This window comes from Balaenoptera musculus, chromosome 6 (assembly GCF_009873245.2).
Source record: "Balaenoptera musculus isolate JJ_BM4_2016_0621 chromosome 6, mBalMus1.pri.v3, whole genome shotgun sequence".
Lineage (NCBI taxonomy): Eukaryota > Metazoa > Chordata > Mammalia > Artiodactyla > Balaenopteridae > Balaenoptera > Balaenoptera musculus.
Window position 1 is genome coordinate 62,394,119 of NC_045790.1, and position 15,104 is coordinate 62,409,222.

Genomic DNA, 15,104 nt, shown 5'->3' on the forward strand with positions numbered 1-15,104 from the left:
GTGCACTATTGGCGATTCAGTCCTAGGATGATTATTCACTAAGAGATACAACTGGGCACTGTACCTTAGTTCAGAGAATTGATTTTTCAAAAAAAAACTAAGGTATACTCATAGTCTAAAGCTTAATTAGTTTAGGGAAGAAATGGAAAATGTTTATTTACCATACTTATTTTTTAATTGTCAAAACAACCACAAATCCTTTAGTCATAAAGAAATTAAAATTGCTGTTAACAAACAAAGCCAGATGTGGATTTCTCCCTCATTATTGCTCAGCTATTATATTTTTGATAATTTTTACCTTTCACTTAAACCTATAAAATCACAAGATACAGATCATTTTATTTTTAAGTAGACCGAAATCTAACATCAGATTTTCCACACTCAAACTTTAAAGAAAATGTAGGCATTTTAGCAAATTCATATTTTGAGCAAATTCTTCCTAGAAGTGATTTACAGTCACATGAGGATGAGGCTTTTCAGCTGTCTTTTTATATATGTTGTTTTGGTTGTTTTTTTTTTTTTGGTTGTTTAGTTTTTTTTCATGTGGGCCATTTTTAAAGTCTTTATTGAATTTGTTACAATATTGCTTCTGTTGTTTTTTATGTCTTGGTTTTTTGGCCGTGAGGCATGTGGGATCTTAGCTCCCGGACCAGGGATCGAACCCACATCCTCTGCATTGGAAGGCGAAGTCTTAACCACTGGACCGCCAGGGAAGTCCTGATATATGTTTTCTCTCTGAAAACAAGAGCACTTATTGATGCCCTTTTAAGAGATGTAATACTGAGGTCCTTTATGGTTTTAGTTTAACATTTTGGTAAAATGTTTGTTTACTCATTACATTTACATTACTCTTTCCGTAATTTTTTTTTGGTTTGTACAATATCATTTTCTTCAGTTTATTTTCAAGTATAATGATGAACTACATTAACATTCCATCTGGCAAAGAGTGTTTCAGAAGCCAGTTTACTTAATTTTGTGATTAAAAAAAAATTTAATAATATAAAAATTGTATTATATCATCTTATGAATTATTATATACTTTAAGAGTATTTTATCTATAATTTCTACCTAACATTCTTTTCTGTATTATATTTTATTAACTCTAGGGAAGAAGAACAAGTAACTTGGGGAAATAACATAAAATTAAAGCTACTAATTCCTAAGAAAATTAAATTTAATGTTGACATAATTGAGACTGAACATTCTGTGTATAAAGTATTCCACCATAAAGCAGTTGTAAACTTGATGGAAAAAAAAAGACTTTGCTTTGCTATGGATTTTGCCATCCATCTTTTTTTTTTTTTTTTTTGGTAGGGGAAGGCAGTATGTTTAAATTTCAAGGCATCATTAATTTTCATAGCCAATGTAAAGTATGTTATCTACATTTGAAAGCATGAAATATTTTTTATAACTGCTTGTAGGGATGTTGATTTGATCAGATAGCAAAAATAAAAATAATGATTTCTTTCCTATATAGTGTGATTTTTAATTTAACTGTAGTTAATATTGTTAATAGAATCCAGTAATCAAATACAGGGTGTTTGGAACCTGATCTTACAGTAAGTGCTATAGTTCTAGGAGCTGAGAGATAGTGATCTTTAAATATGAGGTTATCAAGAGTGCATTTCACTTATTATTGGCACCTGCTACTTAATTAAGGTGTTATGATTGCTCATGGTGTGCTGAGATTACACAGAATAAAACTGTTTCTGTGATTGTCCCTTTTCTTTGTTGGCTCTGAATTATCTTCTCTTCTACATTCCATTTCTGCTATCATTTCTAATAGCTCTGACTCACCACCACACCCTAAACTATGATGTAGAGACCATGATTACATCTAAATGTGTTCATACTAATGACCCTCCACTTCCAAATTTTAATACAGGGTTTAGAGAAGAATGGATAGATTTAGAAGCTTTTGAACATTGATGAAGGTGTCTTTGCACATTTGCATTAAAATACTAATGCATATTAATAAAACACAAATCTGCAGTAGTTTTCTTTTGTGACAGAATGGAACAAATATTAAATACTCTTTGGGTGGGAGACTATTTAGAAAGAGAGCGGTTACTCTCTCAAGTGTTGAACTACGAAAGTCAAGAATATTTTAACTAGCACAATCCTCTGGGGTTCCTGCTTCTCAGGTCTCCCTTCTTATTATAATTATGGAATATTCAAAAAGGTTTACTTTTGTGATTGAGCTTATTATTAGTGTGCCTATTTTTATGCTATTCTCTGGGATTGGGGGGAGGAAGGAGGAAATACACATTTAGTGAGAGCTATTCATTAGCCACCATTGAAGAAGAAATTGAACTTTAAAGAATCTATCAAAAATTCTCTGGTGAGCCTTTTATTACTATCTTGTCTTGAGCCCTTTTTTTAATGACATCTATTATCAGATTGAAATGGCGATTGAGACGCTGCAAAAGTCTGACGGTCTGTCTACTCACAGAAGCTCTCTTCTCAACAGCCATGTAAGTTGCCTCTTCTTCATGTAAACTAATCTCTTGCTTGTTCTGCATGTGTTGCTTGCTTCTAAATGCTTGTTTTATTTATTTACTTATTTATTTTGCTTCTTAACCTTCCTTTCTCAGCCCCTTATGATCTCTGTATCACTTAATGGCAATTTTGCACAGTGGAATATCTAAAAATAGAGCCCCCAGTATACTACTTCACTAGGTTTTTGTATTGTTTTGGTACAGATATATTTCCAAGTTAATAACAAGCTACCAAATATTGGTAAAAAGTAACTGATGATTTTAATTTTTCTAGTGTGATATTTATTTACTGTGAAACAAATGTTTGTAATCTGCATCTTCGAGTCTGAGACAGAGAAATGGTCGTGTCTATTTGTATGACCAGTAATATTCTTTAAGTGGAAAAAAGATTGTTAATGCCAAACCCAATGATAAACTGTTTGAAATTATTTATTTACCAGTAAGACTATAGGAAATGAGCAGGAAACAGCTACCTAGATGAGCTCAGGTCCTAAGACCTAAAGAAAAATGAATCTGGGCCAAAAGAACAAGTGAGATTCTAGATAAGCCATAAACTGCTAATAATTCAGATAAAACAGGATTATTGTTACTATTTCTTAAAGCTTTTAACTGTTACCAGATGCAGCATCACTACAACACCGATGAGTGTAAGAAGAATGATGACGATTTGTGAAACTATAAAGATTCTCATCAAATGTTCAAATTTTGGAGACTCAGTGAAAATGTTGGTTAAAAATTATTTTGTTATCATGATTTCTGAATATATGGGAAAAAGTAAATAGACCTATGATTTAAATCTGTCTAGACAGTTCTTCTGCTAAATTAATGTCAATTAATTGCTAATTAATGTACAATATAGTAAGAATTAGAGTTTTCCCTCCCAGCTGACAATGTATTCTTAAATTTGGAGATAAAATTATTATTTTTAATTCTTCCCTATATTTTGTAACTGAAAAGTCCAAAATTGGATCACCCAAGTGAAATAAAATATCATTTTTTTCAATAAACCTTAAACATTTAGCTCATAGAAAATGTTTCACTGTGCTTTTTAAATATTTGAATTTTCAAACATTTAAATTTTATATTCTAACATAACACAAAATACTTCCTTATGTTCTTACACATTTATTTTTAGATGAAGTGGTTTGTTTCTTTTTCAAAGGGAAGTATATCATGACAAATAAAAACAAGTTAACCTACTTGGAGAATGACTACAATTTTGGTGAAAATTATAGATTCTAAATTATAAAACAATATATACCTTGGCCCTTCTTTTGAAAGTTTAAGGAATATGATTTTTCCCCTTTCTGAAAGTTTGTATGCAGTATATCACTCTTTTATATGTTTCATAGGTATATTCCTGCTGTGCTAGCATGAGTCTGTGGTTGTGTGTAGAGGCTGATTTACTATATACTTTTAGGATGTATGTTTTGGGGAGGGGGTGAGGACCATCTGGTGTTTTGTTTTGAAAATGGCAAGTGAAAATGTTGTTCATTTTTAGTTGAAAATGTGCAGGGATATAAGAAAAAGAATCCTGAAATTTCCAGTTACCTTTTTTGAACTTTCAGACTTCTATGAAGTTGTGCTTTGATATTCAATTCACATCTCATTGTCATTTGAGATATATACTTTAGTAAAATATGTGATATGTTTAATTTTAACTTGAATTACCCATCTTAATTAGCATATTTATGAACAATTATGTGGACATACGAACATTTTTGTATATTTTTATTTGTTGATTTTTTGAAACTTTTTAAATATGTTTTTTTTCATTGTTATTCTCTTGTAAAATTCATGAAGTAATATTTAATGTTAATGAATGTGTGAATTAAGCTGCATAAACAACAGATACATGTTTGTTACTCTATGGCTTTGTACTTTTTATTACATAGCGTGGCAACTCTTCCATACTGTTTATAACTGCCAGAGGCATTTCAGTATATAGAGAGTGGGCATAAATGTTGCTAATGTAGTGATAATCTTTCTCTAAATATCCTGATTCACTTTTATTACACCTCTGAGGTACAGTTAAGTTTATTTAAAAACAACACATTTATAGTCAAGTCTCTGGAAATACAAATGATTCTACAGATGGTTATAAACAGTGGAGAAGGGATCAGTGTTTTCTGCTGACCAGTCAGGTTTTGTTTCCACCTGAACCCATTAGAAGATCATGCTGTCTTTCTGTCCTTGGAAAATTAGCGATGCTCCTAATTTTTGTTAGATTTATCCAAACAACTGGCATAAGCTACTACATGCATTCCAGTTGATAGTCACCTGCTAAGGGTATTTTAAATTCTGTTAACCTAATTGATGATTTTCAGTTGTGTAGAAAAACTTTAGTGGCGAGGTTTTTTTTTAATTTAAATATGGCTTACAACTTAAATGTTAATAAGCTGTAAGTTATCTTTATCCCTTCCTATATAGCACATAATATAGAATCATTTGAGGTTTGTGGGATTCTTTGAAGTGGACATAAATTCACCCTTATGATAATAGTTCCCTGACATCAATTTCTACAAAGGATCAATTTCATTAGGCAAAACTTAGGAGAAATTATCAATAATTTGTGTCCCATACTTACTAGTTTCCAAAGAGGAATCTTAGTCATGATTTTTGAGCTGAAAGTCTGTTGTCATTCTATTTTGCAATATGGAATAGATGGATTTTCTATTTTCTCTTTATATATTCGATTATTCACAATAATTTGGAAAATTCTTATTAGGATCAAACCAAATAAATAATCCCCTGTCGGTATAATCCAACTTGATTGCTTTGTTTTTCACCTCTCTTTCTACACATTAGAAGATTTAGTGAGGTATTAAATTTTATATCCCTTTTTCAACATATTCTTAAGAGTATTTTGTACTGCTGCTCTGTTTTTATCATCATCATGCTCTTATCGTCCAGGTCAAAATGCACGTATAACTTGCCTATTTCATACCCAACATAGTGCCTCATCTGTGACTGAGTGCAGTTACACTGAGTGCCATGTTCCCTTCTATTAACATTATTAACATAATGGCACTTATTCCAGTAGTAGCATTATATAGGCAGACAGCAAATATTTATTGACAAGTGAAAATTCCAAGACAGTAAGGATTTTATATGTTTTATCCACTGATGCACCCCTGGTGCCTAGAACAGTGCCGGGTACATAGTAGGTGCTCACTAAATATTTGCTAAGTGAATAACTGTAAGAGACAAGCAATAGAAGGGAACAGACCTTATTTTGCCTTCAGTATTCTAAGTACCTTTGCCAATCATGTGTGCATTTATTTGGGGACTCACACGTGCATTCTTTGTTACCAAGTATGCTTCAATTAGGTGTATGTGTGAGTATTGTTGATAAGACAGTGGTCTCCCTGCACACCATTTGAGTGAAAGAATGTATGGCCGAGCTATCATTTCCTCGTGTACAACCTTTAGTTTTTTTTTATTTAAATATTTTTATTTCTAAATTTTTTGACATGTGAAGATGTTATGGGTAAATGATGTGTAGTCTGCCTAAATCAAATTAGAATATCTTAATTTTCTTCATTGCAGACTTAAGTTTATTTTATACTTCTTCTCAGTTGTAAATAATATAAATTGGCATTTAATGACTATATTGTATCAAATTTGGGATATTTTAGATTATAAATTTAAATACAGAAACATTCTTAAATTAATTGTTCCCAAATTTCACTTAATGTTTTTCAGCTTGTGCATTTTTAAAATTCCATTTAAAGTATATGAAAAACTTTAGGCATTTATTTTATATACCTTTCACTATCTAGCAAATAATCGTTTCATGATTTTTGCTGGTTTTAGCTAAAATATATTCAGCTCAAAGCAAAACCTTGTTTTATGCTTACTTTCTCTTGACTTGGCTGTGCTGTAAATATAAGTTATGATGGAAATAAGACCTGTCAAAATGCATATCATCAGTGAACTGAACTTAAAATGAATCCTAATGGATAATAATCCATCTGGGGAAAAATGCCAAATGTTACATTTAGATGTTAATTGGGGAATGCAATAATGTATTTTTTTTTAAATTTGTCAATCAGTATTTCCCTTTGGGAAAAATAGGAACTGTTCATCTTCCTTAATCTACCCTGATAAATATAGATTAAATGCAAAGGTTGAAAGATGCAATTATCTTGGTTTCTACCCTTACATGAATTTACGTTAGTTCATTAGTAGAATAATCAGGTTTTAAAGGTAAAGGTTAAAAGTTCCTATCGTATTTCATGGGCTTTTAAAATCATAAATATAAACAAATATTTTATAAGACATCTTATAAAAGAGTAAAAGAAATAGCAATAGTTATTTCTAAATTACTAAATGTTAAGGGTATTGAATTAGTGTCCAAATACATTTTATAAAAGAGGAAATCCAAGGAAACAATATATCTTATAATAGGCATGAACTTCCCTGGGGCAGCACATGGAGTGTATACCTTCAGGTTACACTTAACTGCCAAGTTTCTCTTATGATAAAAATTAATCCTTTCTTATACTATGTTTTAGACTCAAAGATCTGACAGAATTTTATCACCGTGTCAAAACTCGAAGGTTAAATACTGACATGTAGAATGCAGATTAATCCCCAGCTAAATCTCAAAATCTTATCTGAGATTTCCACTTACACAGTAAATTTCTGGGAGCACTACTTGTGGGTGTGCAGTTGTTGGCAGGCTTCCTAGTTGGAGCAGTCATGGCTGCAGCAGAGCCACCTCCATCCTTCAGGGCTTTTACCTCCACTTGACCTCCTGCCCTTCCCAAGTGATCTCCAGGCTTCTGGGAAGGAATAAGAGTTCCTCCTCCTGCAAGCAAAGGACAGGGAACAAAGTGTAGCTTTGCTACTGTAAAAGTGATAGTCACTGGAATACCTGCATACCCACTCTTGTGGAATTTTTCAAACCAACTAATGATTTTATTTATATATATATATATATATATATATATATATATATATAAATAAATATATAATATACATATGTATGTAAATATGTATACACATATGAGTGTGTGTACACACATAGACACACAAATACATATTGCAAACAAACTCAGATTTTTAAAAACTGGATTAGAAATGAAGAAAAATCTTTAAGAATGTAAAATTATGTAAGAAGAACAATCAGTTTGCGAAAGAGCCAGTCCAGATTCTGTGACTTGCTTAGCCACTTCAGAGGACCATGTGGCCAATTCAATAAAAGCTTCATTTTCTCCAGGTTATTCACTGGGGGCTTGAGTAATATTATTCAGGCTTATGAGTATTTTAAGTCAACCTTTGCTGTAATTATCTCACTATTTCTGTGCAAAGTTTTCTTTGATTAAGAATGGTCTGATTAATATTTTTATATATGTAAACATACTTTTGGACTAAAATATTTTATATTGAACTTTAATATTTGCACAAGTTTTCACTTTTACAAAAGGCAATTTACAATAGTACCCTTCAAATATTTTATCTTGGATTTGCTTTTTCAAATTCTTTTATAAAATTTTTAATCTATAAGACAATTTTCTGGATCATGAGATATTAATGAACTCTCATTTTTAGATATTTGTTTTTACTTTTAAGTAATTAAATACTGCAAGGTAAACAGTTAAGGCAGTTTACAGAAATTTTTAAGTTGTATCTGATTAATTAAACAAATTATTTTCATTTGACTTATATCTTATTAAAAGTATTTTACATCAGATTTTTATTATTTGTATACTTTTGGTTATAAAGTTCACATTATGAAATTGATTATTTTTTCATTTCTGAAAAAAGAGCCCTTTAAATTAACGTTTCCTATATAGATATATGTTCTGTTCATTAGCAAAGGAAGAAATATTTGATTTTTTTTGATTTTTTTTTTTTGTTAAGAAATCATACCATTTTGGCTTTGACAGTATGCATTATTATTTGAGGATACATAGACATACAGACATATCTGTGACATTTGTAACTTACTGGCATTGTTCGATGCTTGTGGATGTGGGCACTTCATTAGTTCAGTTGCAAAATATGACTGTTTTTCAAAAAATACTTATAGTTTTTATATGCTTGCCGTTTTATGGTATTTTAAAAAAATAGTCCTTGATCTCAAGGGATTAAATTCCTCATAGAATATTCCTTTCTATATTCTGTATTTCAATATTCTTTATTTCTATATTCTTTATATATTTAGAATACCAATGGAAGGCTCTATCTAGTATATGTACACAAAACAAGAGCCATCACTTGTGTGCAGTACGGTTCACTAGAGCTGCCCTAACACCATTCAAGTGAGGAAACAATGCTTTCAGATCCCAGTCATCTTACTGAGGCACGTGGATGAAATATGTGAGGCAGGTTTGCTTTGCCACATTTTGTGTGTCGTCTCTGTCAGTTGTTTCATAATCAACAGAGTCTTAAAATTTCAAAAGGAACACTAAAGAGACATACTGACCCACTGTTGTAGGCAGAATACTAGTCTGAGCCTTTATAACTGGATTTTCCAATCAGTTTGCCTCCTCTCTTTACACTAAATGAATATGTATATGTGAACTTATTCTATGTTGCATGTAGAGTACTCAGAAATCATGTGTGAATGCCTCTGGAAAACTTGTTTACTGACAGTAAGGTTACAGATGATTCATATGAAAAGAATTTTTTTTGACCTGTAAATTTTTTGGCCATTATAAAAATGAATGTTTATTTTGTGTAATCTTTTAAAAATTTCATAGGGGAGGGTTGTATATGTTCAGAGGCAATAGGTATATTTAAATGTATTCATATGCACATGTGGTTCATAGAGAACCTAAAGGCTTCCTGACCAGAACCTTAATTTTATTTTTATTTTTAAAGCTACTCTGCTCTGTCTTATAGGCTTGGTGGCCATATTTTCTAAGCCAACATCAAGTATGGGTTTAATGACATGTTTAATTACATAAATATCATGTAGGAATATTTGAAATTAAAATTGTTCTGGAAAATTCAGCTGTCATGGTTAAAGAAAATAATTCTGACAATATTTTTAATGGATTTTCTTATTAAGAGTCTGAAAGTGTAGGTTCTAAGCTTGATCACAAATCTTAAAATATGTAAGCAAAATGGAGAAATGCTTTAGTTTGAGTGTTCTTATTATCATTTTTAGTATGTGATTGTAAATTCCTGGAGGACAGGAGTGAGGTCACATTCATTTTTACATCCATAGGAGCCTAGCACTTTGCCTGGTTGATAGTTGATGGTCAATAAAGGAATTCTTTTCCTTCCATAACTTATATTTAACTTGAACTGCATGTAGAATATCAGCTTTTTATCACACCTTCTATATATGGCATGGAAATTTGGTTGAGACAAGTAATGTTACATATATGCTGCTTTTGTAGAAATAATAACTGGTATACAAATAATCAGGAAAGTGTGTTGGAAACCAGATCAAGCACTGAGACAGTGTATGTATGGCTTTAAGAAAGTCATTTAAACCTATTTCAGTTCTCCTTTTATAAATAAATAATGAACAGATTGATAATTTGGTTTTTCTAATGTTGAATCTCAGTACTATATACATAAATTAGATTTTTCTAAAAATTTCTTGCACATTATGTACTTTACAGATTATTTTTTAAAAATATAGACGGGTCAACATAAAACTTTAAAATGTGAACTATAGACTGAGAAAACATTGCTTTACCAACTACCATTGTAGTATGTCTTCCAAAATTATGAAAAAACATAGCTTTGAGGTAGAAAAACTCAAATGATTGTAGTAAATTATTCCTTTTCATTGCACTTATTTTTTTAAACCAGTCTCTAGGGAGTTTCTTTCTTTCTGGGGAAGAAAAGACTGAAATTTTTCCTTACTGCTTATAGAATTTGTCCCAGTGGATAATACCGTTATTGTATTATCTTGTGTAAGTAAATTGGATAAATAAATTAGAATTCTATAAAAATGAATAGAACCTTAGTGTAAATAATTATACAAGGCAGCCTGCTGTTCATGTGTTGTAACAAACCAACACTAAAGACATATTATGTGCCACGCTGCCAGGCTTGGTAACATCTTTTTTTTCTGTAGCAATTATAAATTATATTTATAACCAGTTAATGGGATTATTTGAGTTCCTTGAAGAGGTATTTGTCTCCAGAATACCTAAGGAAAATTAGTATGTCTTTATATGTGCTTGAATGTTTGAAGGAATGGACATGGTCTGAGGTCAATAAATGACGGTCAGCTATTTACACTTCTGAGAGTTTTCAAAGTCAGATTACACAGTCCTCTGAATTACAACAGTTTACCTATTACATGGCTTGAGGAAGATCTTCTAAGTGTTTCTGTGTATTACAGTTGCAGTGTCTTAGAGACATTTTGGTGAATGATTTGGTTTCTCTGTGTTTACCCTGTCTTGTGTATACTAGCTCCAGTGGCTGTTGGACAATTACGAGACAGCAGAAGGAGTGAGCCTTCCCAGAAGCACTCTTTACAACCACTACCTACGACACTGTCAGGAACACAAACTGGACCCAGTCAATGCTGCTTCTTTTGGAAAACTTATAAGGTCAATTTTTATGGGGCTACGAACCAGGAGATTGGGAACCAGGTTAGTACTAAAAATAATATCATAAACTAATCTCTCTTTTTTAAACTATAGCTTTAAACAATATAGTTCAGTATATTGTTTGGGCAAAAGTACTTGATTACAGATAACATATAAAGAAAAACTAAAGAATTAGCTCAGTTTATAAAATCCCCCAGGAAAAGGAAAGGTCATTATTCACTGAAAACTGCCGTTCCAGTATGATGCATTGTCCTACTAAACATCAACAGAGCAAACAAAGCTTTGAGAAAAACTGATTCTCAAATCACATAGAAATGAGCAGACCAAGCTATTAATGGAATATTTATATATGATACTTTAAAAATTAGTATATATCACTATCTTCTCTTTTGAAGAATAACTGTACTAAAGATGATGAGTAAAGTGACACAGTGGAAAACTATGTATCTCTTGACTTGCAAAATTACATTGAAATGTCTTTATAAATAACTCCTCTATTTGAATAGAGTAAAAATTAAAGCTGAGTTTTTCATTTCATTTCTGGAGACCAATTAAAAATAATTTAGTGAACTTGAAGATTTGAGGTGTTTGAAGCTCTCAGTTAATGACGTGGTCCTATTTAACTTCTTATTAGCCTTTTTTAAACTCTTGATTGTGAAGCCATGCATCTATGGAAGTAAAAATATAGTATAGTTCCATTGCAGAGAAACCAGTAATGTGAAGAAGACTCTTACTTTCTTTGTTCCCTTCCTTTGTAAATAGAGACGAGTGTTTTTACTAATCAAAACATGCTGAAAATAATACTTAGAACTGTAGAGCTTCATTTTTGCCTTTCTATACTTTTTACAAGTTATCATAACAAATATTTTGAATAGCTGAGCAGAATGATATGGATGTTTTTGATTTCCTAAATCTTATAAAATCCATATTTAGAAGTATAAAAATAAAGATCCTATACTGTATATGACAGATGATATACCTTTAATGAGTTATAAGTCACAGCCTCATAGTATTCTAGTAAAGCATTTTTAATATTCTTAATAAAATAAACAGAGCCTCAGTAATTGACTTCACTATAAATTTATACAAAAAAAAAGGAGTGTGGCCGTTTTATGATATTTACAAGGTCTATATGTAGTCAAAGTGTGAATTATTCCTTTCTGTTGCATTTTAAGTGATTGTACAGCTTTCAGATTGCTGGAGGTTCGGTTCTCTCATAAATGTATTTTCTTCTATCTGTACTTCAAAGGAGAGTATATTTTAAACTGAAGAATATGATTGTTTATTTGGAGTAAAAGAACTAGCTTCCAGTTCCTTGAAAAAACCTTCTTGTTTCGCTAGTATTTTTTTCCCAGGACCAGGAAAATCGTTATTTGGGGACCTAACCTACTATATCCTAGCTGATGGCTCAGTAGTTACGCATACTGTGCCAATATTTTGAATCTCTGGGCTTTATTCAGCATTGTAATAGCTGTATTGTTGTGCCTCTTTTGTTACTGAAAGGGATTTCAATGGATCCTATTTTGAGGCTCCATTCAAACCTTGAAACACATCTTTAAAATAGAAAGGGACAAAATTGGGGTTGTTTGGGTTTGTGAATGAGTAGAATCCATACTCTATGCTCTATAAGTACATATTGCAATATTGCAGCTTTTTCTTTCTGATGTTCTTTACTTTCCCCTCTCACTATGTAACAATTGTGTCTCCTGTTCCTTTTAAAATTGTATGTAGTCTTTGTAATTAGAGATGGAAAACAAAGCCTAGAAGAATAAGGAGAAAAGAAATCCTAGGGAGAAAGTTTTAACAAATGCTGTGTTATGAAGCTAGCAGAACTCTAATGTAGAAAAACTGACAATGGTAGGGGTGAAGTGCCAGAGGTTCTTTCTACCATGGAAACTGTTTTAGCATTCATTCTACTCCTAACCCAGGGAACAGAAAGAAAATCAGTATAAATCATGAGGCAAACCAACTCAGATTTTGTTTTTTTAAGCAAACCATATGTGAACTGTTATTTATCCATCAATAAAATTATCTGGTGATAATTAAAACCAGAACCAGACTTTTGCTCAAGTTTCTGGAGCTAAATAAAAGATAAGTAATATCACCATGTTTCTAAACAAAGGTAAATCAAAAGGTAGTTTTTGTTACATCCCATCTCCAAATTAAGTTTAAACAAAGAAGACCATGGAACATACTGATTTCCCCCAACCATCTTCAGTGCAATAGAAAGAACCGCCTCTCCAACAGCCCATCCAAGATTCCAATTTATAGGAAACTGAAGAGAAACTAGATACTTCATGTATTTTGGGGTCTCACAAGAGAGATGTGATTTTACTTTGTATCTTTGTCATTGGCTACTCCCTCCTGTTCTGCAGTTTGTATGGGAGAACAGGGCTGATTGAGTTTCTGGTATTTTTTGTTTTTGTTTTTTGCTGTATTCTACAGTGGATCTTGGAGGCAAGATCTAATGTCTGCAAGTGGAAGGCATTAAGTTTTCATACTGGTTTATTTTGCTGAAACTATGTAGGTATTCAAATGCCCTATGTTTTTAAACTAACAATATTATTTATATAATAAGATTTTAATGTCTTTTCAAATATATGGGATTCATCTAATGTGTTCTTCAATCTTGGAAGTAAAATTCTGTTTTATTTTTATATAAAATATTGAATCCACACTCCACTTGCATTTCTTTTTGTAAATGAAAGAAAAAGTTGGAAAGAACACTGATGTCTTGCTATATATAGACTTGAGAAAAACTACTATTTTCTCTTTGCAAAAATTTACATGTTTAAAATGTTATTTTTGCAAGAATTTGCAAATTTCATTCAGAGTAAAACTTTGTCATTTCTAATAACAAATATGGTCTTTCTCATGAACATGAGGAAGTTGTGACATTTTTTATCTAGGTGGAAATTTGCCATTTTCACAGAGAAATTTCCCCATGTCTGTTGTGACACATCTTATTCAGTTTGAAAAACTGATATGAATCCACAAAAACAGAGACTAATAAAATATGTTTTGAAATCAATAGATTAAATGCCTGCTTCTTTTTAGGTTTCAAAATATTAAATAATAGACTTCACAACATCTTGTATCAATGAAGTTATCTTAATCATCCCTGCAGTAATAGAACTAGAAAAATACAGGACTTCTCCAAGACAGTAGAATTAAGATTTTTTTCTCTTTGTTCTGCATAACCCCTTGATAATAAATTCCTAGTTAGTGTGCAACCCTTTATCCTGTTAATGAATATCCTGTTAACCTAATCTTCTAAATTATAGTTAAAATATAAAGTTGAAAATAAAATGTAACTTAAATCGAGCAAATGGATTGTGACTAATATTTAAGCAAAAGTTTATGAGGAAAGATTTTTCTTAGGACCTTGAATTGATTGATTCAGAATCTTATTTTGATTCTTCAAATGTAGCCACCATAAAAATATACAGATGTCCAGAACAGGTAAATCATAAATATATAACATTAATATTTTGCCTGTATCTAATTTTTGCAAATATGAAATTAAATGGACATCCTATATGATTAATATTGACTTGACTGACTTTTTGTGTCTCTGTTTATTGTTCTTTTATGAAGAGGAAACTCCAAGTACCATTACTATGGGATTCGTGTCAAGCCAGATTCCCCTCTTAATCGTCTGCAAGAAGACATGCAGTATATGGCTATGAGACAACAACCCATGCAACAGAAACAAAGGTAGATTCTGGAATTATCATTGACAGGTCAAAGCTATGTATTTCTTTAGATGTTCCATCTCCTTTTTTCTGAACAAGTAGAACAAATACCTAAGTGTGCAAGAATGTCACTATTGTTGACATGCTTTCACTACAGACAGTTCTCAAATATGATTTAGAATTTCATTCTATTTTCCAAATCTTTTAAAATTACTTATCAGACAGCGTGTTTGTCGCCTTTAAGTAAATGTGACATCCCAAACTATTCAGATAAGGAAACTAAACACAAACCGTAAGGAGCATCTGGAGAAATTTGTCGGTATTCATGAGCTTCTTACTTGTTAATCTGCATATCCTTCAGGTCATTCTTTTTGACAGTATAAATT

General features: G+C 31.4%; 1 protein-coding gene across 6 annotated transcripts in view; it reads left to right on the plus strand.

Annotated features, from left to right (window-relative positions):
- Positions 1-15,104, plus strand: part of RFX3 (regulatory factor X3) — a 293,286-nt gene that overhangs the window by 214,387 nt on the left and 63,795 nt on the right. For all 6 annotated transcript variants that reach the window (XM_036854090.1, XM_036854085.1, XM_036854088.1 and 3 more), the window contains 3 exons: positions 2,400-2,474; positions 10,884-11,065; positions 14,621-14,740. In XM_036854090.1, coding sequence (XP_036709985.1) covers positions 2,400-2,474; positions 10,884-11,065; positions 14,621-14,740 — 377 coding nt within the window. The remainder of the gene's footprint in view (positions 1-2,399; positions 2,475-10,883; positions 11,066-14,620; positions 14,741-15,104) is intronic.